Source organism: Myodes glareolus, chromosome 12 (genome assembly GCF_982192425.1).
Source record: "Myodes glareolus chromosome 12, mMyoGla1.1, whole genome shotgun sequence".
NCBI lineage: Eukaryota > Metazoa > Chordata > Mammalia > Rodentia > Cricetidae > Myodes > Myodes glareolus.
Window position 1 is genome coordinate 79,316,123 of NC_142037.1, and position 27,482 is coordinate 79,343,604.

The window sequence follows — 27,482 nt, forward strand, 5'->3', positions numbered from 1 at the left end:
AGGTAAGGGTTTTCACTTCTCTGGGACCAGATCTATCAGAGCAAATATTCATCAGCAAGTAGGTTCTGGCCTCCACAGGCCAGAATGTTTATGATGGTACATAAACATCATGCAAACCAAATTCCCATACACAAGAAAATAAATCTCTTTTTTAAAAAGTAATATTTAGGAAAGACTTAACAGCATATAGATCTAATTGCACCTTCTCAAAGGGAAACCTGATACAATTCATCTTCTATACATAGGCATAATTGATCAGTTGGGAGCCTATTGACTAGCTGAAGTTACTAAGTTAAGTTGGAGTTCCTTGGCAGGAATTCAAAATACTGGGGGCCAGTCTTGAGGCAAATTTAGTTTAATAGCATATGTATTTGTAGAGGCTTATCTGAAAAGATCCACCAGAGAATATTAACAAAGGCTACCTTTTGGAGTTGGGTATTGGCAAGGAAATTATGAAGTCAGAACTTAAAATGTTGCTCTATACACTTGACTATGAATGTTTTTCTAAGGTGCATGAAAATTACTCATATTTAAAAAGAACTAGGATATTTTTTAAAAGACTCAAAATATTAATACCCTTATCCCCTGGGAAGCCAGAAGTGCTGGAAATGCTAATAAGAGAGCTATTTAAATGGTGAGGTGTGTTGTGAGCACGCTATAAAAATATCTTGCTGAATGGAAATAATTTGCACACACTTATTCTTGAAATAATTTTTGGTTCCTACTTTTGCTTTCATTAAGATGCTCACTGACTTTCTGCAACTTTATAAAACAGTGAGAAATTCAGAAGAACCAGAAGTCATTTACAGTTCTGTGTAGTAAGTAACCTGACAGGGGAGTGAGGTATTCTTTTTTTGGATGGGGTGGGGGTGGGGTTCAAGACAGGGTTTCTCGGTAGCTTTGGAACCTGTCCTGGAACAGCTTTTATTGACCAGGTTGACCTCACAGAGATCCCCCTGCCTCTGCCTCTGCCTCCTGAGTGAGTGCTGGGATTAAGGACATGGGCCACCACTGCCCACCTGAGAGTGAGGTATTCTGTTTCCAAGAAATCCGACTCAGACTCAGGGTGTCAGAAAGGCTTCTTCAGGTATGTTGGGGGAAAAGAAACAAAGTGAAGCTAAGGAGGAGCTGTCAACTAAGAAGTAACAGCCAAAAGAATTTGCAAACCTCATCAACACGGAGGCTCCGAGTGTTTATGGAACGGATAGTGGTAAGAATGGGTATTAACTGAGAGATGGACATTTGAAATATTTGAACCCATATTCTAAAGAGCGAGGGTTGTGCACTAAAAGCAATGAATACCCTTTGAAAGTGCTGCTGCTGGAAAGGGTGGTTTTGTTTTGTTTTCCTTTGCTTTTAGCATTCTATAACTTTAAAGTCAGAGGCGCATTGTAGCTAAGAAGTAACACAAGAAGGAGAATCAGTTGCCACAAGCCAATTAACTGACGGCTGGAGAATATAGTGGCTGTGGCTTCATACCATTCCCAGAAGAAAGGCCTGTAATGAACGTGATCTTTGTAATTCTCAGCTGTCCGGCCTGGTGGGTGATGATATAATTCAATCAGGAGGGAACCCAGAAATCAAGGAAAAATCGGTTTAGTGGCAAGATTAGTCTTTTCGGTTTGGACCTGTGAAGTGTGCTTGCAGCATTAAAGCTGGCATAGGCGCTGGAGAGGAAAAGCAAAAGAACATCTTTAACTTCAAGCGAGTTTCCCCTGCAGCAACAGTGCTTTCTTTCCTGGAAAACCTCAGACGTCGATGACAAGCGCTCAAATGCGCAGCGCCCTGGCGCGCAAGAGCTGCTAGGGTGCTCGTTTGCAGAGTCCCCAAACAGCATCCCGGGAGGGCTCCATTTAAAACAGGCGCGAAATAGCGGCACGGTCGGGGAGCGCCGGGACCGGACGACCAGCATGTCCCGCCCCCCACGACCAACGATTGGCTATCGTCTCCGGCTCGTGGCGGTGATCCCGCGCCTCATTGGCTGTCACTCTCGGGCTCCCGCCTCTTCGGCCCCGCCCCGCTCTCCGCCGCCGACGTGGGTTGCAGGCCCCAGGCGGTTGCCAGGCGCGCGAGCGAGCGGGCTGCGGGCATGGGCGGCCTGCGGCTGCTGGCGCTAGCCCTTACGTGCAGCTGCTGGTGGCCGCAGGGCGGCCAGGCCAAGACCCTGCGGGGCAGCTTCAGCAGCGCCGCGGCCCGGGACGCCCAGGGCCAGAGCATCGGCCATTTCGAGTTCCACGGTAGGTCCCGGGCGGGCCGTGGGCTGGAGGCGCGCGGTCTCCCGCAGGCTCGGGGTCGGTAGGCGGCGGCCGCGACGCCTCCCTCCCGCCACGTCGTCCCGGCCTCCCTTGGATCGCCGCGGCCGGGCGCCTTCACCAGGCCGCAGCCCAATGCACCTGAGAGCGGTTTCCATTTCCCCGACGCTCCCGGGTGCTAACGGGACCGTCCTGATGCATCTTCCCAGAGCTGTGCCCCCAGCCGCACTTGGCCTCATTGTGTGCATTTGAGCCCTGTGGTGGCGAGTGAATGTCAGCCCAGGACCCGAGCTTTCCTGTTGTTTGTAACACCGATTGCAGGAAACATACTTGGAACGGATTTGGGATCTGTCATTGCCTCCACAGTTTGGTTACCGCGCTACCGTGCAATAGATTTACCATGTGCCTAGAGTTCAGTTGGTGGAAATGCGTTTAAGTGTCAAGAAAGTTTCGTGATTGATACAGTCTGGCCTGTCCGTAAGGGCTGCGTTTTATTCTTACTTCCTGATATCCCCCAGGAAAAGCAATAACGCTTTCATTTGATGAATTTGCGATTCGTCCTATTAGTTTTGCCCCACTTTTTCTGCTCTCTTAGTTGCAGTGTTTTCTTGGTACTTTGAATTTGACACTACTGCATTTGAAAGTGAGTAATTTCCTTAGTGAAGCTCAGCTCTTTGCCTTATTTGATCGAGTTGCAGCTGTGGCTATCCGTGTACCTGCTTAGGGAGTCTTAGAAGCAGATAATGGGATAGAAAGGAGAAGCTACGTTGGCGTAGGAAGGCATGTCAAGTCCTGGAAATTTGCAGAATTAATGGTGTAAATGCTTTTAAAACACAAAAATTGAAGGTTTTATAATATCTGACTTAAAAAAATACCAATTTTGCAAAATCTGAATTTCCTTCCTGGATGAAGGAAGAAGAGACCCCCTAATAAACAGCTTTGTTGTGTTTCTGCCATAGTCTCAGCCCCTTAACCTCCTGGTGGCAGTCCTTTGAGAAATGACAGTGCTGGTAATCGAGGGCCTGTGGAAATCATGCCCCTCAGAAATACCCATAACCCTGATCGTCATTACCTTGTGAACACGGGAAACATGAAGTGGATCTAGGTTATCCAACACCCCGGGTGTCATTCGGGAAGTGTTCCCAGGATAGTGTTACATGCTGTTGCAGGGGTCTCCTGACAGACTGGGGAAGGTCTCTGACAGGTGGTCTCTCTTACATGTTATGCACATATAATTCTCTTGTGCATAGTTCTTGCCAAGTTTTGGTCGGTTGCAGTTTAATTCGGGGAGCTGTGCTGAAACCGAACTGTGGCTTATGCTACAGAACTGCTCCTATTTAAAGTGCTAGTGGAGCTCTTGGGTCACTTGGTAAAACTTGATACAGAGCACTCACTCACGTAAGAGGCTTGTCTTCATGTACACATTTTAACGTATTGAAAAGGTTTAACCAATAATTCAGTGGCCAAAGAACTTAAGAATAGGAAACTGTATGTGTTGAGTCGTCGACAGCTTCACCTCTCTTTCCCAACATCCCATTCCCCTACAGACAGCTACTTTTCAATATTTATACACCAAATTTTTAATTATTATTTTCACTTACGTGTGCATTCCTGCATGAGTTTATGCATGTCACTCTCATGCAGGGGTCCTTGGAGGTGAGAGGGAATCAGATTCCCCATAATTGGAATTTCACATGGTGTGAGCTTCCTTATGGGCCCTGGGAGCCAAACTGTGTCCTCTGCAGGAGCAGCAAGTGCCCCTAACCACTGAGCATCTCAGCCCCTAAACGGGGTCTTTATTAGGTCGCTGTGCTGCCAGGCTCACTTTCTATTACTCTTCCAATATGTTGTTCTAAAAATTCTTTTGTAAAGGTCCTAAGTATAAAAATGCGTTTTGGGTGTGAAATAGGTACCCCCAAATACATATATTTAAACTTACTACCTGTGTTTTACTTTCACATTAAATTATAGTTAGGGGCTGGGTATGGTGGCACCCACTTTTCATCCCAACACCCCAGAGGAACAGGCAGGCAGATGTCTGTGAGTTTGAGGCTAGCCTGGTCCACAAAGTGATTGCCAGGACAACTAGGTGAGTGTGTGTGTGCATGTGTGCATGTGTGTTCGCACGCGCGTGTGTATACATACATACACACACACACACACACACACACTTTTATTCGGTGAAACATGACCATTCCACCTTGAGTAAACTCTTACACTTGGATGAGATGTTCATTATGTTGTGATTAATTTGCATAAATGACATTTAAGAGCACAAAATTCCCATATTGATACATGGAGGCGTGGGCTTGTCCAGCTGCTTTAGTTCTTTTTCTTTTCTTTTTTTTTTTTTTAAAAAAACTATCTGTTTTCATTATAAACCAATCTAAGTTCCCACTCCCTTCCCTCCTCCCACCCCCTTCACATACCCTTCCACTCCACCCCCATACACTCCTCAGAGAGGTAAGTGACATTGCTTTGAGGAAGATCCAAAGCTCTTCCTACTTTATATAGGCTGAGCACGGTATCCATTCAAAGAGAATAGGTTCCCAAAAAGCAGTCGGGATAAATCCTGGAGCCACTGCCAGTGGCCCCTCACTTTGCCCCAACCTTACAACTGTCACCCACACTCAGAGGCTCTAGTTTGGTCCTATGCTTGTTCCTTCCCTGTCCAGCTGGAGTTGGTGAGCCCCCATTAGTTCAGATAGACTGCTTCTATCTGCTTCAGTGGGTGAACCCATCATCTTTGCTCATATTCTCATTCCTCCCACTCGTCAATTGGAATTTGAAAGCTCAGTCCAGTGCTCTGATGCGGGTTTCTGCCCCTGTTTCCATCAGTTGCTGGATGAAATTTCTATGGTGATATTTAATATATTCATCAGTCTGACTACAGGGCAAGGCCAGTTCAGACACCTTCTCCTCTATTGCTTAGGGTCTTAGCTGGTGTCATCCTTGTGGATTCCTGGAAATTTCTGTAGAGCCAGGTTTCTGCTAACCCTATAATGCCTCCCTCAATCAAGATATCTCTTTTCTTGTTCTCATCTCTGTCCTTCCTCCATCATGACTATCCCATTCACTCAAGTTCTCACCCCTCCCCTTCTTCCCTCCTCTTCCCTTTCTACCCTCCCTTCTACCCCCCCTCACTCCCAATTTTGTCAGGTGATCTTGTCTTTTTCCACTGAGTAGTACTCTAATGTGTATATATGCCACATTTTCTTTATCCATTCTTCGGTTGAGGGGCATCTAGGTTGTTTCTAGGTTCTGGCTACTACAAATAATGGTTCTATGAACATAGTTGAACAAATGCCTTTGTAGAATGATTGAACATCAAAGAATCAATGAAACAAAAGAGCTGGTTCTTTGAGAAAATCAACAAGATAGACAAAACCTTATCCAAACTAATCAAAAGGCAGAGAGAGAACATCCAAATTAACAAAATCAGAAATGAAAAGGGGGACATAACAACAGATACTGAGGAAATTCAGAGAATCCTTAGGTCATACTACAAAAACCTGTACTCCTCAAAACTGGAAAACGTAAAAGAAATGGACAATTTTCTAGATAGATACCATATACCAAAACTAAATCAAGAACAGATGAGAAATTTAAATAAACCTATTAACTGCAAAGATATAGAAGCTGTCATCAAAAACCTCTTAACCAAAAAAAGCCCAGGGGTGGATAGTTTTAGTGCAGAATTCTACCAGAACTTCCAAGAAGAGCTAATACCTGTACTCCTCAACGTGTTCACATAATAGAAACAGAAGGAGCACTGCCAAACTCTTTTTATGAGGCTACAGTTACCCTGATACCAAAACCACACAGAGACTCAACCAAGAAAGAGAATCACCGACCAATCTCACTCATGAACGTGGATGCAAAAATACTCAATAGAATACTGCTTTAGTTCTTTACGTTACGAACTAGTTGATAACTTTTGTTTCCATGTCAAGGTGACCATGCTCTTCTGTGTGTCAGAATCAACAACATAGCGGTGGCCGTTGGGAAGGATGCTAAACTCTACCTGTTCCAAGGCCAGGAGTGGCTCAAACTGCAGGAGAGCAGCCCTGGGTACAGCTGTAGCGAGAGGCTCGCCCAGGCGCAGCTGACAAGTGAGTACTGGGCTTTTGTCTTTGGCCGTTAGATGTATTTTCTTCCCTTTACTATTGTTGTATAGTACAATGTAGTACATATATGTATTTACTAAGATGTCTGTATTTGTAACAACATACAAACTGATGGTGTTTTGGTTATTATGTTTTCAGCTGTGTTTTTCAGAAGTTAACCATTTCTTTGTTGAAAGAATAGAATGCTTTTTTCTCCTTTTATCATTCAAAAAGTTTTTAAATGTCAAAATAATTTATAAAGGAGTCTTTACTTATGCTCTACGGTTTATGTAGTTAAATGTGTGTGTTAGAAGTGCCTGGAGAGGAGCAGCCTCAGAATCTCATGCTTGGCTAGCAGGAGAGGAGCAGGTTCAGAGCCTCGTGCTTGGCTACCAAGAGGAGTAGTTTGCCAGTTGCTGTTTCATCTGGCGCTACAGAGACTTGTCTTTGTTCCACTGTAAACTTGTCAGTTGTTTAAAGCCTTGGGTTTTAGAACTGTCGCTTGGTTTTCTTACACCACATGTCTGTATTGCACCATGGCTTACATCCATTTACGGGCATCATTTCCTACATCGCCAGAGTGTAAACCCACGACTGGACATCACTGCGAGTGACCTGGGAAAACCTGTGCATACAGTAGCAGCGTGGACTGCTTAGGCCCTCCTGTAAATGGAGACTTCCTCTGTCTGGTCTCTGGACTGGTTTCTCTCCACCCACAAGGTCACAGCCACTCAGTACCAGTTACAGTTGTTTGGCCAATGTCTTAGACCTTTTACCGGCTAGCTCCAACTATAAATTAACCCCTTTCTGTAGTTTATATTTTACCATGAGGCTCGTGGCTTGTTACCTCACATCTTGCTTCTTGGGCAACTACATGGCATCTCTCCAGCTCTGCCTACTCTCTCTATGTATCTCTGCTTGGATTTCCCACCTACCTTTACTCTGTTAACCCATTGGCCGAAATAGCTTTATTCATCAACCAATAAAAGCAACACATGTACAGAAGGACTTTCCATATCACCTGCCCACTCTGAAATGCTACAACTACAATTACTACCTTTTGGGGAATTTTCGATCAGGGTTTCTCTGCATAGCCCTAGCTGTCCTTAAACTCATTCTGTAGAGCAGGCTGGCCTCAAACTCAGAGATCCACCTGCTTCTGCCTCTCGAGTGCTGGGATTAAAGGCATGCACCACCACCTCCTGACTTGGAATTACTCCTTTTATCATGGAGGTAGATACAGCACTGTAGTCTAATGGAATCTGCTGCCTTTGTTGTGGTTGTGCATCTAATTTCCTTCCCTGTTCTTTCTAAGACAGGAATATTTGGGGGATTATGTGATGAAAGCTAGCAGGAGGGGCTGGAGAGACAGCTCAGTGGTTAAAAGCACTTGCTGCTTTTGCAGAGGACCTGAGCCCAGTCTCAGCACCCATATCTGGCAGCCCATGACTCCCTGCAAGTCTTGTGTTGGGGAATCTGACATCTTCTGGCATCTGGGTTCACCCAACACATTCTATGCACACATCAGTTTAAATAAAAGAAAGATAACAGAAAATAGCAATTTTAGGGGAATGGATATGATTGTATTAACTTTGGAGGCCTAAAATAGAATACTAAAGAGTATATGTTCATGTGTATTACGTAGTTTTATATATATATTTTTTTTTACCTACGTATTTTGTATAAAAATGTTGTCCTAATTTGTTTCTGTTGTAATTAGCTCTGTGACCAGAAGTTCCTTGGGGAGGAAAGGGTTTATTTCAGCTTACAGGTAACAGTCAATCTTCAGGAGAGGACGAGGCAGACTTCAGGCAGGGCAGGAGCTGAAGCCGCGGCCCTGGAGGAGTGCTGCTCACTGGCTAGCTCCCCGTGCTTTGCTCAGTTTGCAGGCTTTCTCTCTCTCTCTCTTTCTTTTTTCTTTTTTCTTTTTTCAGTACAGGGTTTCTCTGTGTAGCAGTCCTAGCTGTCCTGGAATTAGCTCTTGTAGACCAGACTGGCCTTCAACTCATAGAGATTCTCCTGTCTCTGCCTCCCCAGTGCTGGGATTAAAGGCGTGCCCACCCCCCACCCCCCACCCCCAGTGTCAGTTTGCTTCCTTATGCAGTGCCGCCCAGCACCTCCTGCTCGGGGAGCTCACCACCCACAGGGGCTGGGCCCTTTCTCCTCAACCATCATTTAAGACAGTGCCCCACAGACTTGCATACAGGCCCATCTGTTGGAGGTAATTTCTTAACCTAGGCTCTCTCCCTTTTTCAAGATGATTCTGACTTGTGTTGAGTCGACAAACCAGTTGGTGTGTGTGTGTGTGTGTGTATGTGTGTATGTGTGTATGTATATATATATATATATATATATATACATATATATGTTTTAGTAATTTCATCATTTTTCTTTTCAACAAAATCCTAGCCTTAAAATCTGTTTTAATCTTTTAAATTACTAATGATCATATTTATGATGTATTGCTTCTGAGGAGCCTTAGTGAGAAAAGCACATTCATTATTTCATGACACTGTAATAGTGCCACATACTTAATAATCCGTGGAATGAGTACATTTGCAGAGCAGTAATGTGATTTTTACAGAATAACAACCGTAATAAGCTTGTTATTTTTGCCCTGCCCTTATGTAAAGCCTTACTTCTGGTCCACACTGAAAATGAGGATCCATCTGCAGTCTCTGTGCTGAGTGCTGCTAATAGGTACCTGGAACCGAGCTAAGGGTGGCTGTGAGCCCCGTGTGGGTGGATGCTGGGAACTGAGCCCTGGTCCTCTGCAGGAGCAGCAGTGTTCTTAACCACTGAGGTATCACCCCATCCCCAACGTAAAAGACTTCTCGTGTGACTATTCATTCTGGTTAGCGGTATTCATTTCTTTTTATAGTGACTGGACAATTAGCCATTCAACACTTCTTCAGTGATTCACATTTGTTAATATGTGAGATGCTAATTACACTCTCATAGCACACGCCTGCTATGTGATAGTCTTTTGTCTCAGAAACAGTCACAGCATTATCAAGGGACTTGCTGCCAGAAGACAGTGAGATAGAAACCAAACCCAGTGTCCCTTTTGGAAGCAGCACAGTGTCTCCGTTTCTGTAAGTGTGCAATTTAAAAAAGAAGCTGTCTCACAGTGGGACTACAGTGTCATAGTTCTGTGTCATGTCATCGTGAGACAAAGTCTAGATGCTAAGATGGCCATACTTGTTTTGTAAGGACAAGCCCACATTTGAGCAACCTCATTTGAGCCATGTGTTGATATCATGGTAAATTTGAGTAGTTAACACAGACCAAACTCTTAGCCACGATTTTTCAGGATTCACGCAAGACAGGGTTTCTCTTCGTAGCCCAGGCTGTCCTGCAACTCACACTGTAGACGAGGCTGGCCTTGAGCTAGAGCTCCACTTATCTTTGCCTCCCAAGCACTGGAATTGTGTGTGTGTGTGTGTGTGTGTATGTGTGCGTGTGTGTGAACTCAGGCTTGAGAAGGATTTCAGGTTCCCAGCCGTCAGTTTCCCTCTTAGCTGATAAGACAGGTCTCACCAAAGCTGGAGTGGGGCTGGCAGGGTTGACAGTTAGTTAGTCCTACATACGTGACAAATACCGTTGTAGAAGATTCACGGAACTTGGTCTTTGCATCCATCATTTTCTGTGGGTCCTGTCTTTATTCTGTGCACACAAGAACTCAGGCGGCATACTTGTCTTCGTCTGTCTTAGTGCTGATGTTTCCACAACACAGCTTGTCACTGAGGAAAGTCAGGTTGGGACCTCAGACAGGGCGGGAGCCTGGAGCGGGGAACTGATGCAGAGACCATGGAGCAGTGCAGCTTCCTGGGCTGCTCCTCATGGCTTCCTCGGCCTGCTTTCTGATGGAGCACTGGACCACCAACCCAAGGATCGCACCACACACCATAGGCTGGGCCCTCCCCACCAATCACTGATTAGGAAATTTTCTTACAGCCGGGTCTTACGGAGGTATTTTCTCAATACCTCCTTTGAGATAACTAGTCTGTGTGAAGTTGGCATAAAACAGCACAACACCAAGGCCAGGTTCCAGTCAGACCTCTGTGCCCAGTGTTCGTGGGTTTGTTCTGCTGTGTCTGACTCCGGTGCGCACCTCTGGCCCAGTGTTGCTGTGTAACACCTTGTGAAGAGAAAGACCAACTAGAAGAAACCTTGTTAGCAGGATCGTTTTTGGACATGAGGGCTTTTCCTAGGTGAAGCTTCTATTTTATATTTAAACTGAGGGAGTTACTTCCACAGCTGCAGCTGTGGCTGCTGTGTGCTGTGACGATGTGGTTAAAAGGATTGTTTGGTTTGCATTTCACTGCATACTATAACTCTTAAAAGTTACTAACCCACTGACAATTTTGTTAGTATTTATTAAAAATTCAGTTTCAGTGAAACTATTTTTCTTTTGTGGTATGTTATTGATACTTTTATAGTGATTTCATTGCTTAAATTGATCATTTTAGTATGCTTTATTCTAATACTACATCAGGACATGAATTTTGAGGCAAAAAACAAAACAGATTTTAAACTCAACTTAATTTTATTGTTAAAACACTGAGAGCGTTGCTTTGAAAGGTACTGTTTTCTTTCTCTCAGTGACCATGAACCAGACCGAACATAACCTGACCGTGTCCCAGCTTCCGGCTCCCCAAACGTGGCATGTATTTTATGCAGACAAATATACCTGCAAAGATGACGCAGAGAGACCCCAGGTGGAAGATATTCCATTTGAAATGGTGTTACTAAACCCGGATGCCGACGGAAATCCATTTGATCATTTTAGCGCTAGAGAATCTGGTAAGATGTGTGTTTAAATATATCCTAAATACACGAAGAGGTTTGTGCACACGTATCTTCGTTTTGCCATCATAGAGTATTAAAAATGAAAAGCAGCTGAAATTTAAAAAGCAGAGTGCTAAATTTTATATAGCTTGGCTTTAGTATTTTAAAGACAGAAAATAAAACAAATTACAAAATATTATAGCTGTATATAAAGATAGATAATAGGATTGTATCATTTTTAGTTTCCTTTATACATTTTAAATATCAGTTTTAGGTTTGGCATTATTTTTATAAACAAACATGTTAATGAACTCAATAATCTACATTGAGGTATAAACTAAACTACTTTGTAGAAATTTCCCTTCATTAGTTTTGAACAGGCTCAGACCTTGCTTCTCTGGGTTCTTACATTATAATGATCAAGTCTGTGGTGTTTTCTGGAATCAGATTTATTCAATACCACAAGTCTTCATTAAGATCTTAGGTCACTGTGCCTTACCCTACTGAAGTGAGATTCTGGCCACGTAGAGATGATTGGCATGAACATGGTAAATGTGCTCCTTAGCATGACGGATTTGTCAGTTAGCATGCTGGAGTAAGATCTATGTAAACCGTCCATGAAGGAAAAGGGTTTAGGGGTCACTCCTTCACGAGTCTCTGGCCACTTGAAGAAGTCAATAAAGAAAATACTGCTGGATCTTGTTGGCCATAAAGCAGCTGAACAAGAGGAAGGGCACATTAGACATAATTGGTTAAGTTCACTGTATACCTTTGCCAACATCAGAAAAACAATCAAAGCGTGTAAGAGCAGGTCACAAATAGAGTGTGAGAGGAAGAACCTCCTAGTGTCCTTTGTTTTGACCACATTTAGAGTGACAGTGGGGCGCTAACTGTCTTAGAGTGATGTCTTTCATCACTCCGCAACGGAAATAACAGCCATTCAGAATGTTTGTGAGTACAAATTAACTCAGGCCTTTTGGCTGATGACACCGTAGGCTGTAGACCATGACTGGAAGTCAGTCTGCCATGTTTAATCCTTGCCAGCAATGTCAGTGGCTGTTCTCAGTACTGTGAGATGGCATCAGTGAGACCCAAGTCGAGGGATAGCACTGGCAGGTGTTTGGACTAATGGCCTTCACGTGCTTTGGGAAAACAAGCCTCCATTATTTCCTGCAACAGTTATTTTAGGTCTGCTCAGGCCCTATGAGGAAGTAACACCCTGCGAGGTCACAGGCTCCTCTCCCTGCTGCCTGCAGACACCAGCCCTGCAGCTCTCTGGAACCTGATAGACTTGTTTCCCTTGTCCTCGCTTCTAGTTCAGTTCTGGGTTTTCGTTTCTTGTCTTGTCCCTAATTTGGCATCTGAACTTCAACCCCACAGCATAAAGTGGTCCCATTTGCTGTGCTGGGCCTCTAAATGCCAGTGAGTCATCCTTGCCCTGACTTTCCCTGAACTTGCCCACACCTCTAGTGGTTTTCTGGCACCCAGGTTTACTGCTAGCTTTTCTTTAGAATTTACATAAATAACTCTAATCTATTTGCCAGTGCTAGGCTTGCTGGCTCCCTTTATCTGGCTTCGTGACTGATTGAGTATCCAAAAGCTTATTCTAAAATGGGAAAGTTACCCAGGTCATGCCCTAACAGTATGTGATTAGTTATGAGATCTGTGCAGAGTCACCCAGCAAGGACTGTTTACTTAACAGTCAGAAGAGCCCAGAGGTGCCTTGGATTCTTTTGACAACTTAAATTATTGAAAACCAGTCTGTGGTTGGCTTACTTTCTGAACGTTTTATTATTTTATTGATTAAAACGCATAAAGGCTCTTCAAGTTAAAGTTGGTGTTTCTTAACCCATCGCTCTACATCTAGAGAAGATGTATGCATCTAGAGAAGCTTTTTTTGTTGTTATTTTACATTTTCAAACAATAAAATATTGAGACGCAAAGACAGGCAGATCTCTGTAAGTTCAAGGCAGGCCTGGCCTACATAATGAGTTCATGGGCAGCCAGAGCTATATAGTAAGACCCAGTCTCTAACAAACCAAAAAATAAAGTAAAATAAAAAATAAATTGACTTCTCCCAAGACTCAGACTTGTCGTGGGTGGTGGGCCAGGCGTTGAATCGGAGCTCTGAAGTTGCTTCTCATGTGCGAACCACTGTTGCAGAGAGTTGTGTCGTACATCCTGTGGGAGGTGTGTCGGCTCCACGGCAGAGCTTAAGAGGCTCCTTCCTCGCGTGTAGACTCAGTATAGAATTGGTTTCCAGGGAACAGTCTCCAGTTCTTTGAGAAACCTGTTAGTTTGTCTAATTATATGCGGAAGAAAATTTAATTTTTTGTTTTTTCTTGAGAATTGACCCTAGCTGAAAGGTTGAAGGTAAGAAACCTACTACGAACGACATAGAGTTAATATTGCGTGCTATTCTCTGTAAATTTTACAACCTGCTTCTTTTCCTGCGGTCTAGCTAATGCATTCTAGACTTTGATTAATCCCTGATTTGCAGTAAATCTAATTTTACAAAACCAACTAAGGCAAATCTGATGTCACTTAATAAACTACTAAGTAGGAATATAAGACTTTTCAGGTAGAAAAACTGAAATCACTTCTTTAAAAGATTAATTATGAATTTGAAAGGGGGCAGGTGGGAGGAGTTAGAGGAGGAAGGGAGTGGAAATGATATAAATATATTATTTACGAAATTCTCAAAACAAATGTGGAAAGTTAAAAGATAATAAACTATGTTTTCTGCTCTTGTTTGAAGTACCTAGACTCTTGAGAGCATGTTGCCTAAAGCAGACAGCTAGTTTTTATTGAAATAACATAGGCTTTGCAATATTTTTTGGATTTCAGCCGACATATTCATGCTTTTCTGTTTTCCCTTTTCCCCTACATGTTCTAAAGATAAGTGGACCACCACTTAACTTGTAAAATGTTGCAACTGTGGGGCTTAAGGCATGTGATGTAGCTAGTAAAGATACAGATATTTTAAGAAAATGGTCAAATGGCAGTGCACGCCTTTAATTCCAGCACTCAGGAGGCAGAGGCAGGCTGATCTCTCAGTTTAAGACCAGCCTGGTCTACCGAGCTAGTTCCAGGACAGCCAGGGACACAGAGGAATCCCTGTCTGGAAAAACCTAAAAAATTAAAAAAAAAAAAAAGGGTGAGGGAAGGAAAGGAGGGGGATGAAAGGAAGAAGGGAGGGAAAGAGAGAGAGAGAGAGAGAGAGAGAGAGAGAGAGAGCGCCTTTGTAAGTCTTTGGTCTGATTGGGTTCACACATCTTCCCTGTGTTGACACCAACAGTTTGCATGTTGGAAATCGTCAGATAGATTTGGAATTCTGGTTGGTACTGAGACGCTTGGAGGGAATTGCTGGGCTCGGAGGCAGGAAGCAGGCTGGGCAGGATGGAGTGCCGACCGCTCCTTCTCTTACCTCTTTGCTCTCGAGTTGCTCACATGAAGCTAAGGCTGCTGGGTGCTGTCTACGCGGTCCCCCTGCTCAGTCTCTTGAAGGCTTCTTTACGGCTTGCTTTATAATCTACACGTTTCCTTCTAAGTGTTCACCATCTGCTGTGTGCTCGTCTGAGTTTTCTTTAGTGTACACTGACTTTTAAGACTTAGTTGCCCCCCTGTTTTAAAATTAGATTTTAATTCCAGGGTGTACAACACAGATTGCCTTCTTGTGACTTGTTACTGCTAGAGGCAAAACAGAAGTAAATTGTAGCTGCAGAGAAGACTCAGTCTCAGAGCTGATCTGCTAGCCTGGAGTAAGTCCTTAAAGGGTGTGTGGGCGGGCCAAGGTGGGACTCACGTAGTGAAGATTTAGTTAACAAAGCTTGACTCAGTGTCTTAGTTTAGTTAGTTTAATATATTCGTCCAGTCAGATGTTTTTCTTTGTTCTTTATAAGCTTATCCTTTTCTGGGAGCTGTATTTACACTGAATAAAGTGCATTTGTCCTTCGGTTATTTTGACTTCTCAGTAAATGGTCCTGGTTTTCTTGTCATGCTGGACCTGCTGCAGAGACTCCTGGGACTCCTGAGCCCTGGATGGGCGCTTCACAAAGGGTTACAGCTGAAGAAAACTTTGTGCGTGCTTTGTACACTTGGTGTAATTCTTTAATGCAAAGAAGGAAAAACTAAGATCAAGAGTGGACTAGTGTGGGGATTTTATAGGCCCACAGCTTTTAGTGTGTTGGCGCGTCTGTGTTTCTGCCTTGTTCCGGTGCTCTAGTAATCTCAGGGTTACGGTGCCATTATTCTAAAGTGCAGTCTCTTTCTGTGAACGGAGCATTCAAACGGTTTTTAAAACTGTTCCACTTCTAGCAGTTGATGATTCTTCTGCCGTCTTCTCTGCAGTGACTGTGTGGCTATCATCTGTGTAGAGCAGGAGAGACACCCAGTGGTAGAAGAACTTCTTGCTCCTCTGGTTCCCTTGCTGATGGCCCCACAGTGATGGGTTTAAGCTGTTTGTTTGCTGGTTTTACTAGGATGTGTCTCCTGGTTTGCTTTCCAAAATATTTTTTTTTTAAAAAAAATAATAAAAGTACTTTCTTTTGTCCTCATTATTTGGTTTTTAACCCAAGTGGGAAGCTTGCGCACACTCAGGCTTCTTATTGGAATGGGCACAAATGCAAGTCCGTCCACAGACTCAGTAGAGAACAACTCTCTGTGTGCAGCCAGTGTTGCACACTGGATTCAGTAGAATGGGAAAGCCCTACTGTTAGGGACCACTGTAGTTTAACTCAGCACAGCTGACCTCGGTGTCAGCAGATTCCACGTCCGTGTGTGCAGTCAGCCACAGATAAACAGAATCACGTGAAAATTTGTCTATTCTGAAAACACACCAGCTCTCTTCTCTCCAGTGTCCCCTAAACAATAAGGCATGACTCCTTTTTATACAGTGCTTACATTGCATGATAATCCACAGGTGATTTAAAGTATAGCAGGGTATGCATTGGTTTTTTATACATAAATACCATGCACTTTATTTACAGAACTTGAGGATCCATGGGTTTTGATATCTGAGGAATTCCTGGGACCAGTCCTTCTTGGATTGAAAAAGAAGAGTGTAAATGAATCTCTTAAATTCAAAACCATGAAATTCCTAGTCTTCTAAATTGAAATTTATTAGAATTTTTTCCTGAAATTTCTCAAATGAAAACTCAAAACAATTCCAAGTACAGGAAAAAGATGCTATTTCTGGTGAGGTCACGTGAGCACTACAGAAGACCAATGGCAGACATTACATCATGAGTAGCGTCATTTTTAGTGTAGCCCTGCATTCTTACTTGGTTCTTTACCAGTCTCCTTTGCCCACAGTGTCTGCTAACTCAGAACTTTGACATCATTGCTGGCTGTTTGACTCTGGCCTAATCCGCAATGAGCTCTTTCCAGCTTCAGCTCTGGCAGCCTACTGTCCAGATTTTGCAGTTTGGCTTGTGAGGAGACCATGCAATTCATCTAACTTGTTCTTGGCCACTTGGAATTGCTGTGCCCAGATTACAACCCCCAGAGAGAGACCAGAGAGGCTCAGACTGTAATAAGCAAGGTTTAATTAGCATGATACAAACGAGTTCGGAACCCCTGTCTCCAAACCTCGTTGCAGCGAGGTAGAGAGAGGAGTTGTATCTCCTCTGTGGGGTGAGCTTTTAAAGGCATAACTACAAAGAGGCTTTTGAAGCTGCTTTGGCATGGGTGCAAGGACTTTTGCTCCCTCCCATCCTGCTAAGTCAGCTCTCTCCTTGTTTTCTTCATCACCACGTGGTTCCCTCGCTGAGCTAAGTGACCTTGTGCTTGGAGTCTTCCAGGTGGGACCGGGGAAGGAAAGCACTGCTAGTCTGTGTTTCTCATTTTAAAACATTTTGCTAGGGAATTCTCGTCCCTTTGAGAATAAGGGGTGAGGGTCTTACAGGAATGGTAGCCTTTTGTTTGTTGTCATAGCTCTGCTTCAGGACCTGATTGCCAGAGGGTCTCCTCTTCGGCAGTAGCTACAGGAAGTACCAGAGAAGAGAGCTCTGGATACAGTCTTAAAGCTTTGCCCCAATGAAAATTGAAGGTAATAGAACATTCCCAAACTGTGTTTCACATGGTTATTATCAGAGTTACTGTAGGGCTTTGCAAACCAGACTGCCTGGCTTCATCCTCAGTTTTGGGTGGTGGATCAGAAATGGGACCCAAATTTGCAACACAAGTTCTGTGTTGATTTTGTTGGATCAGGGACCACACTTGGAGAAGCATAGTCGAGGTCTGTTAAACTACGAGGGAAAACAAATTTTTTTGAAGTTCTCAGAAAAGATGTGCACTTTGAGCTTATAAACTGTATCTAGGTGAGCACTGGAGTCACCAATCTGAGTGACTGTTGATCCACAGGTTAACTTTAACCAGCTTGTTTTAAGTTGCCTTCTTATAGTTAAAGCTTGGTTTTTACGTCTTTCTTCCTTACAGAAGTGAGTGCTTTGACTCCGGTTTCAAGACAAGCACTAGAGGTCATTTGATGAGATGTGAAAGCTGTCTAGTGCTGCCCTGTGTTCCTGAAGCAAACTCCCTCTCTTCTCTTCACAGGGTTGCATGAGTTCTTTTTCCTCCTTGTCCTGGCGTACTTTGTGACGGCTTGCGTCTATGCTCAGTCACTGTGGCAGGCTATTAAGAAAGGAGGACCCATGCATGTGATCCTTAAGGTCCTGACAACAGCACTGCTGTTACAGGCGGCTTCAGCCTTAGCTAATTACATCCATTTCTCCAGGTAATCGCTGTGTTCATCATTACAGTTAATCAATCCTAATTAGTCCACAGGCATTATGCTTGCTTTGATTATGAGCATTTTTTCCTCATCTGTAATTTACATTAATGCTCTCTTTTTCAATTCATCAGGTACTCCAAAGATGGAATTGGGCTGCCTCTTATGGGAAGTTTGGCAGAAGGTGAGAATCCTTCTAAGTACATTTTCAAAGATAAACTTGCCATCTTCTTTTCTTCTGGAGAGAGAGAGAACCAAAAAACTTTACTTTCAGCTAGTGGGGTAGCTCAGTAGTAGAGTACTTGTTTAGCATAGGAGGGGGCCCTGGGTCTGATCTCCAGCACTGTAAGGTAGTGGTGATGGTGGTGAAATAATTGTAAGATGGTGGTGGTGGTGGTGGTGGTGGTGGTGATGGTGGTGAAATAATTGTAAGATGGTGGTGGTGGTGGTGGTAGTGGTGATGGTGGTGGTGGTGGTGGTGAAATAATTGTAAGATGGTGGTGGTGGTGAAATAATTATTTTTGTTGTGGTGTATTTTTTCTACTTGCGGTTAGTCAGAACTCAGCTGAACTAGAACAGGACTGTAGATTTAGCTCTTAGATCTTTGATCTTACTAGTAAGTCATGTGTCTAGCTTAACTCTTCACGTCTGTTATTCACATGTACTTCCTCAGTTTATCCTCAGTAAAAAGTAGCTGCTCATTGCTTAGATGCACAATGAGCACATGGAGGTCACTCTACTGGTGAGCTGAAGAGCCCACTTTCAGACCCAAGTTTTCCAATCCTATAGGTGAAGGGTTTTCCCTGTTGTGATTTTGTTTTCTCCTTTATGAACTTTCTGTTCCTGATGCAAGGCCACGGTACACACCTATAATTGAAGTGACTTTTATTTATTAAAAAAAAACTCTTAGCAATTTTAGGAAATTGTAAAGGTTTTTTAGTCATGACATTTTAAAGAGAACTTCTAAGAGAAATCAAGTCATGCACCGTCGTTTATACTCAGAAATCAATGCTTTGCTAAGCAACAGGTTTGAATATGAAAGCATGTTAGAATTGACTTTTCCTTTTCTTCCCATAGTTCTCTTATAGTCTCCTCATTCTTTAGCAAGATGTCTTTTGGTAACTGCCATTCGTCTTCTCTGGACCCACTCATCTGATCTCATCACCTGTCTTGATTCAGAAACTTCAGGAACTTTGCTACCTTGTGAAATCATGGGTACAGTTCCTCTTGAACAGCAGCATGAGGTGGTGTCCTTTCTGAACACTGTTTACACCTTGGCGTCTCCCTAGATTTCTTTTGAACATATTTGGGTATTTAATGGAGTCAGGGTCCTATGGCAGGACAAAACTGTAGAGATAGCTTAGGCAGTTGAGGAAACTAACACCTGAAGAGGCAAAGCGCACAACACATACCTTGGCAGAAACCTCTTTCCGACACCGAGGGTCACTGAATATTAGTTCAGGTCTTCAGGATGTGAAATCACTGGGCACCCAACTTTTCCTTTCCTCTTCATTCTGGTAATTCTAAGACTTTTTGCCCGTGAAGCAAGCATTATATCGCTGAACTCTGTCCCTAGGTACTTGACAGTGGGGTTCACTTTGTGACTATCTTTGAGCTTACAGTGTAGCCTAGCTGCCTCCAGACTTGGAGTCCTGGCCCTGTCTCCCCCATCCTAGGATTCAGTGTGCACCAGCATGATCTGAACTGCAGTGAACTGATGTGGCTAAGTATTGGTAATTTTTCCATCAAAAGCGTTGGCCAGTTCTCTGGTTCAATTCAGGAAAGCAGAGCTCTTATGTGATAAAGATATAAATATGTATATATTTACATTGTACAAATATATACTTATAAATGCTTTATAAATTTGTATATAAAACAGGTAGTTATTTCCAGCAACAATGAGCATAGGTTTTTCTATCCAGTTATGGTATTTTATTGATCTTTGTAACCTGGTGTATGAAGTAAACTGGAAAATGAAAAGGATTGCCCAGGTGCTTGGTTTTGCTACTTTGGAGCTTATATAGAATTCCTTAAGTCAACTTTGTCTGGTTAACTGACTGTACTTGTGAAATGGTTAATGAAATCCATTGACATTTGTGACGAAAGACAAATGTGATTGACTTGACTAGGGTGTGTCATTCAAGTGTAGTGACAATTCATTAATAGCATTCACTACCGTACATATATGCACATGCTTACGTGAACTTTTCCTGGGGAGATAAACATCACTCTCTGCAGAAAGCACACCAAGAACAAACCTAAACAATTGCACCCAAGTCTGAGCTGGCGAGCCAGTGAACTGGTTCGGGTAAGCTGTGGTAGCATGGGCAGCTTGCAAGCAGCTGTACGCTGAGGAAGCCCCCGACTCATAACAGCTGTTAAGTGTGCTTCACCAGGAAGAAGGGGTGTTGTGGGCCTCTCATCACCCTCAGGTTAGTGGGCCCAGTCTTGTGCAGGTCTCCTATAAGTAACCAGAGCTGCCAAGAGCCAGGAAGACAAGGAAGACTGTACCATGTCCAGAAGACTGCGTGTCACAGCAGTGCCTGTAAAACAGTTATTTCAGTGTGGGTGGCAGAGCAGGAGGAAAGCTGTCAAAATGCATCTAATGTGTATTGTTGATAAACTTTTTATGTGTAGCTCAAAAACATAAGCATTATGCCCCAGCTGCTGTGTCTCTACAGGAAGTCTCTTTCCCAGAGCATGACAGTCAGCCGTGTAGGGTGGGCGGAATGCTCCAATGTGATCACAGCCATTCAGATACGCGGTGATTAAAGTCATAGCTTTTATTGTACGCAAGCAGCTATTAATTTATAAGATAAGTGTCCGTGAAACATTTATAGATTTTACTTGTTTCTGTGTGGTGTGCATCTATGTACAGGCGATTTGTTGAATTCCTTCTAAGGCAGTAGCTTCCCCTGTAGTACAAGTGCTGGCCACCGGGTGGCACATGGCACTAGTGCGTGGAGCTCCGCTTGCCTGTAGTGCTACCGCTATGGAGTCTTACACCATTCTTTACAGTTTTCAAAATACTCCCATCTTATAGTTTATCCATCAAATGCTGTTAGCACCTCAGAAAGAATACTAATATCTTCTACATTGTAGAAATTACATTTAAATTTTGTTTCTTTTGTCAGAATTGTACATAGTAATAAAAACTTTAAAAAGAGAAGAAAAGAATAATTTTAAGGTTAGATGAATATAGGCAAAATATAGCCATGTATATACATTTTTAAATGGTAGTATTTCCATGCTTTTATAACCAATTACAAATTTTATGCCAAATATTGGATGTGTTAGAACTGTTATACGTTAATATCTCTTACTGAATTTCCTAGTTTTGTGGTTTGAAAAGGAATTCTCATCTCAATATAAAATCTGCCAGATTCTATGAATTTGAAACTTCATTGATTTGGGTTTTCATTTTCCTCCAGTTTTTGACATTGCCTCCCAAATCCAGATGCTGTACTTGCTTCTGAGCCTGTGCATGGGGTGGACCATAGTCAGGATGAAGAAGTCTCAAAGCAGGCCGCTCCAATGGGACTCTACCCCTGCGTCCACAGGCATTGCTGTGTTCATTGTCATAACCCAGGTGAGAACTAGCCCTGCAGAAACCACGTCGGAGTATGCATGTCTCACCGCAGGACAGAAACTGGGAATTTAAGAAATGCTCACAAAATGATGAAATGACCTCACAAACTCTCCTGGGTGCTAGTGTGTGTACACAGCAGGGACTGGCTTACTAAAAACATGTTTCTTACTTTTTCTGTTTTCTTAAATATTAAAAAAAAATCTTTTCACATTTCTTGGTGCTGGAGAGGAAGCTCAGCAGTTCAGAGTGGGGTGGCTGCTCTTCCAGAGGACCCAGGGACAGTTTCCAGCATCCACATGATGGCTCACAGTGCTTTCAGAGGCTCAGACACCTTTCTCTGACCTCTGCAGGCAAAAAACCCATATACATGAAATAAATTAAAAATAAACGAACTTTTAAAAAAAATCATGTACATTCTCATTTCTGAAATCACAGCTCTCTTAAAAGCCATATTTTAAATCATCATGTCTTTGTATTTTTAATTCACTGTCACAGACAAGTAGCTGACTGATAATTAAGGTTGTCACTGCACTGGACCGGGACACTGAAAGAACTGAAGCCTGTTTTAGATATAACTGTGGTCTTCAGCGACAGCCAACAATGCCAATGATACCAACAGTCTATCAGTGCATAAGCGCATATGTGTGTTATTAATAGACTGACGACATGTTAGCACTTGAGTATGTAAACACAGAATTCAGATACGGAAAACCAACTGACAGGAAATGGTGGTTCTATAATCATACTTCTTTGTTGTAAAAGTCAAGTTTAGAAGTGTAGTTTAAGTTTAAGTTAAGTGTAGTTTAAGAAAATAGATAGGTATAATTTGGTGTAGGGTAAGTGAAGAAGAGTAATAAAAGTATGTGTGGATCTCTGTGTGTGTGTGCATGCACATGTGTCTACTCATGCATGCATGTTTTTTGGGGAAGCATGTGGGAGGTATATAAGCATGTGGGAGGGTACATGAATGTGTGTCTGTGTGTGTGTGTGCGTGTGTGTGTGTGCACACGTCTGCATGTGCAATTTAGAAATATAGTAAAGAATATGAAGACGCAAATGAATAGTAAAATGGAGAAATAATATAGGATAGTATCAGGAGGGAATTTCCATGAGTATTGAAAATTCACCCATGTTTAATTTCCAACTGCTTAAAATACCCTGACCCCCAAAAGTAGGAGTAAGACAAAAGACTTCATTACTATGATACAAGGAAAATAACATGCCAGTTCAAAGTTGTGGGCGTCATTCATGGTTACACGTGCTGTTGCTAGAGCAAAACAGGTCACACTGACACCCAAGACCGAAACGTCTGTAGGCAAACCTCTCCCGCTCCATAAAGAGAACTGGAACTTAGTTGGGTCCTTAGACTTTTGTTTAAGGTAGGAACAATCTACTTCTCTACTTCTGGAGTGCAAGGTCTGGTTATCAGCAACACCTGCTGTGACAATAACCTTGAGAGTGCAGACTCTGACCTTGGTCAAGGTGGAAACAGGCAGTGTGTGTCACCAAAGCAGCTTGTCCACTGAAGTGCTGTGGTGGGGAGAACTCGAGGAGATGGTATACAGTCAGGGGAGAGGAGGCTGCCCACGACCCCTTATGGCTAGGGAATTGGATTTGTGTTTTTTAGAGAAGGGCCTCATTATGTAGACCAGGCTGGCCTAAAATTTACAGGGATCTGCCTGCACCTCCCTAGTGCTGGGATTGACTGCATGAGCCACCATGCCCTGCCCAAGAATTGGGTTTAATACTGTCTTTTATTTACCAAAGGTGTTTGGAAGTGACTAATGTCTCATTTTGAAAGTTGAACTTCCATAGGAAACCCAAAAAGTATTTGATGGTAAAAAGATTACAGTAATTTAAGTGCTTGGTGTTCAGTTGGGACAGAGGAGCATGGGTAGCAATAAACAGAACAGCAGAAAGCAAGCTGTGTCCCAGTTAGGAGATGACAGGGGTAGCCTTGAGATAGGAGAATTGGGATGAAGGAGGCGGGTTTAGAAGGAAGTTCCCATTCTTTCCCTCGACCGGTCTCTGCTTAGAGATGATGGATCTGACTCGTGATAGCGACAGAAACTGATGTGTCACTTGCTAGAACCCCCGAGGATCTGAGGGCAGGAAAGGACTGCACTACTAGCTGACAGCCTTTGCATCCCTCAGGAGTGTTTTTCTCACATGTACAGGATGCTCCAAGAGTTGGGAATGTGTTTTGTTGTGCACATATATTTTTTTTCTAACTGTTGTTGTTATCCACAGAGCGTTTTGCTACTTTGGGAGCAGTTTGAAGACACTGGCCACCATAGCTCACATTCCCACCACAGCGTGGCGGGGGTCCTGCTCATCATCTTAAGGGTTTGCCTGGCACTGTCACTGGGCTGTGGACTCTACCAGATCATCACAATGGAGAGGAGCACGCTCAAGAGAGAGTTCTACATCACATTCGCCAAAGTATGCACGGGGCGGGCAGGGCTTCCAAGTGTCCGGTCCCTCTGCTGTCTGTGTCCAGAGCACGCTATAAGCCTTCTGTCACTCAACTAATGTTCACGCATGCATGACCTGGTTATGAACCTGTTTTACAGAACCCGGAACAGTATTTTCCATGTAATCTTTGAAAGGCCCATTGGCCTACATCTTGGTTTTTCCATATCGATAGTGAGTGTTCTTCTCTTCTGTAGGAATTGAAAAACATGTGTTTTTAGCAGCTGTTTCCTGTCTGAGGCACCATTCTTGGAGCTCCAGTGTTCTGTAACAAGCTGTGAGGAGCTGTCCTTCTGTACAGGAGGACGCAGAAACTATTGATTAAATCACTGCTTGGCCTATTAGCTCTAGCTTCTTATTGACTAACTTTTACATATTAATTTAACCTATTTCTATTAATCTGTATATCGCCATGTGGCTGTGGCTTACTGGCCAAAGTTCTGACCAGTGTCTGTCTCTGGAGACTCCATGGCGTCTCTCTGACTCTGCCCCTCTTTCTCCCAGCATTCAGCCTAGCTTTCCCTGACTACCTAAATTCTCCCTTGCTATAAGTCCAAAGCAGTTTCTTTATTCATTAACCAAAAAAAAACCCAACACATAGACAGAAGGACCTCCCACACCATTTCTCTGCCAGAGAATTTACATGTCTTTCCCTCCCTTTCCTACGAGTAGTAACATACTCTCTTCCTTGTGCCTCAATCTTTGAAGTGCCCCAAGCATTATAAACTTGTTTCAGATTTAATTTTGAAAAAGAGATACATTGTGACAGTTCATGAGAAACTAGAGAACGATATTTGGAAAGCATAATGTAGAATTTCCTGTTCTCTCTCACCCTGTGCCCTCTCCTCTGAAGTACCATTTTGTCAATCAGAGCAATAGCTGGGAATCGTCATGGGTATTGTCACAGAATTCACATGGACATGTGATTATGACTTCATGGCTTCATTGCTTTTTGCAGAAATATTGTACATTTATGCCTCACTTTCTGAGTGACTAATTGCTGCCTCTAGCACTGCATTGGTAGTGTGTATTATATGTATGTAACATCTATAAATGTAATGCTATAAGTACTCTAAAAGTTATCAATTTGGTGAGAGAAAGGAAGTATTAATATTATAGCAAAGTGCATTTATTTCTACATTTTATTTCAAGTTTACTCTGAAGTTCAATTGAGGCCAGTCAGGACCTACGAAAGAGAGTGCTAAGGTTTTATCTTTATTTTGAATATGTGTGTTTTGCCCATGTGTGTGTGTGTGTGTGTGTGTGTGTGTGTGTGTGTGTGCGCGCGCGCTTATCACATCAGATCCCCGGAACTAGAGTTACAGACAGTTGTTAGCTGCTATGTGGGTGCTGGGGACTAACCCTGGGTCCTCTGCAAGAGCAGCAAGTGCTCTTAACTGAGCAGTTAAAACCATTTGCTGAGCCATCTCTCTACTCTAGGTCCTAAATATTACTAACTGTTGTTTGATTTTTGATTCAGGATCTCAGTCTGTAGCCCAGGCTACCCTCCAGCTGCAGTGCTTCTGCTGCGAGGTAACCCAGGCTACCTCCAGCTACAGTGTGCCTGCTGTGAGGGTTCCCTAACCCTGAGAAGACTACATGTATGCTGCCGTGACGTGTGTGTTTTGTTTTGTTTTTAATCTGATGCATTCAAGTAAAGACAGCAGATCTTACTGGTTTGTTGATTTCTTCTAGGGCTGTATCCTATGGTTCTTATGCCAGCCAGTACTTGCCTGCATTGCTGTCATTTTTAATGACTACCAAAGAGATAAGGTAAGTACCAGTCACTATGAAAATGTTTTCAGATCTTTATTTAGAATGTGTTAAAGCAGGAGATGCCTAGCTAGCCATTCAGAAGTTGCTTGAGTTCTTTAAACTCAAAAGAAAATATTAAAACTGGTGAGTACATAAGTGAGAAGTTAATAAATATTAAAAAATAGCTTAAAAGTTAGTTCATAGGCAAAATAGAAATTGTGTTTTTGTTGGTCTTGTTTGCTTTTGAAACAGGATCAGAATAGCTAGCCCTGGGCTTCAGGCTGGGATTGGTCCTGCTGTTTCTACTTTCCGGGGGTTGGGATTAAAAGCACAGTTACCACATCCAGCCTAGGCAGAAGTAGCTGTCATGGGTCTTAGCCTGTTTCAGAATCGTGTTTATAAATTAAATTAGGAGGACATGTAATGCATCTTTTTTAAAAAAGGGATGATTAAAATTGTTCACTGTGTACTGGTAACAGCCAAAATAGACAAAAAAAAAAATCGCATTGTGTTAACAGAGTACAGAGTAGAGTTCGCTAACTTTGGATTGTGTCAATACCTGCCTGCCTTCATCAGCAGACGGCTCCCGCATTTCAGAGTGGAGCTCTGCTGTTAGTGTTTACAGATGTAGGTAGCGTGGCCAACCGCAGCAGGGCTGTGACTTGGGGCTGGAGTATGCTGTACCGCTGTTACTAAAGTAGCCCAAGTCCTGAGTTTATAACATGTCCACCCTGGGGAGACAAGGGACTTCCCCATCTACTGGAGCAGTAAACTAAAGGTCAGAGAACTTGACCCCTGAGCAGTCCCAGGCCTGAAGGTCGTCTTCTTTCTGTGGGAGGTGCTCCATGAGATGCACCCGTGGTAGAGGTGAAGGATGCTGGACAGCTGGACTGGGTAGAGAAGGAGGACGTGTGGTAAATTAAATGTAACCTTCTCTCCCTGCACACAGTGAAACATTCCCCTTTCTCTTTTCTTCCAGGTTGTTACAATAGGTGTTATCCTTTGTCAGTCTGTCTCCATGGTTATTCTCTATAGACTCTTCCTGTCACACAGTCTGTACTGGGAGGTTTCCTCACTCTCCTCAGTAACACTACCACTGACCATTTCATCTGGACACAAAAGCCGCCCTCATTTCTGATACTTGATTCTTGTTAGAAGAACAAGTGACGTGGACAAGTGCAATAAGGCTCCAGACGCGGTGACGTCACTTCATGCCTTTGCGTGAGAGACTGAACGGAGATAGCAGAGCATGCTATTTATAATGCATTCCAGGAGTGCCGAACTCAGAGGTAACACGTGTTCCGTACTCAGACAATAAACTTCGGAGAGAGGATCTTGTTCCAAGGTGACTGCAGCTCTTTTGCCCAGGAGATCATTGTGAAAGAGAGGACTTAAATGGTGTGTGGTTGGGTGCTCACACTCAGGTCTGATGGTCCCAAACAGTGTTCACTCACACGATCACACTTGTGCAGAGCCAACTGCTCCAGGTATGACATCAGAGTGAGACGCTGATTTTAAAACTACTTTTTATGCTTTAAAGAGCGTGTGTTTCATATTGCAACTTAAAAGAATTGGAAGTGAAATTACTTCGGGAAATAAATAGAAAGTGTGTTAAAAGTTAAATGAATCAGCTTCTGTTTATTCATGGATAGAGTTATTCTGCAAATTTTGCTCATGTTGTTGGCCCTAGTTCAGGCTTTTTCTTGGTAGTAAAGGATTTTGGACAATATGTAGAAAATCTTAGATATGTTACATTGGCTGTACTAACAGAGGTTTTAAATCTGAGC

General features: G+C 43.1%; 1 protein-coding gene across 2 annotated transcripts; it reads left to right on the plus strand.

Moving 5' to 3' along the window:
* Positions 1-2,040: 2,040 nt before the first annotated feature.
* On the plus strand, positions 2,041-27,318 carry Gpr180 (G protein-coupled receptor 180). 2 transcript variants are annotated; one of them, XM_085698193.2, is made up of 9 exons: positions 2,041-2,237; positions 6,206-6,364; positions 10,964-11,164; positions 17,705-17,885; positions 18,014-18,063; positions 21,311-21,468; positions 23,719-23,910; positions 25,636-25,713; positions 26,675-27,318. In XM_085698193.2, exons 1-9 carry the CDS (start codon positions 2,090-2,092, stop codon positions 26,831-26,833), a joined length of 1,326 nt encoding a protein of 441 aa, XP_085554319.2. In that variant the 5' UTR covers positions 2,041-2,089; the 3' UTR covers positions 26,834-27,318. The 2 variants fall into 2 exon arrangements, with proteins under 2 accessions (XP_085554319.2, XP_085554320.1); XM_085698194.2 differs by having other exon boundaries at positions 2,105-2,237; positions 6,231-6,364.
* Positions 27,319-27,482: the final 164 nt, after the last annotated feature.

Coding starts and splice junctions, on each gene's coding strand:
- Gpr180 (XM_085698193.2), top strand. CDS start 2,090: ATGGGCGGCCTGCGGCTGCTGGCGCTAGCCCTTACGTGCAGCTGCTGG. Junction 11,165..17,704: donor TTTTAGCGCTAGAGAATCTG/GTAAGATGTGTG, acceptor TTCTCTTCACAG/GGTTGCATGAGTTCTTTTTC. Junction 21,469..23,718: donor TGTTCATTGTCATAACCCAG/GTGAGAACTAGC, acceptor TGTTATCCACAG/AGCGTTTTGCTACTTTGGGA.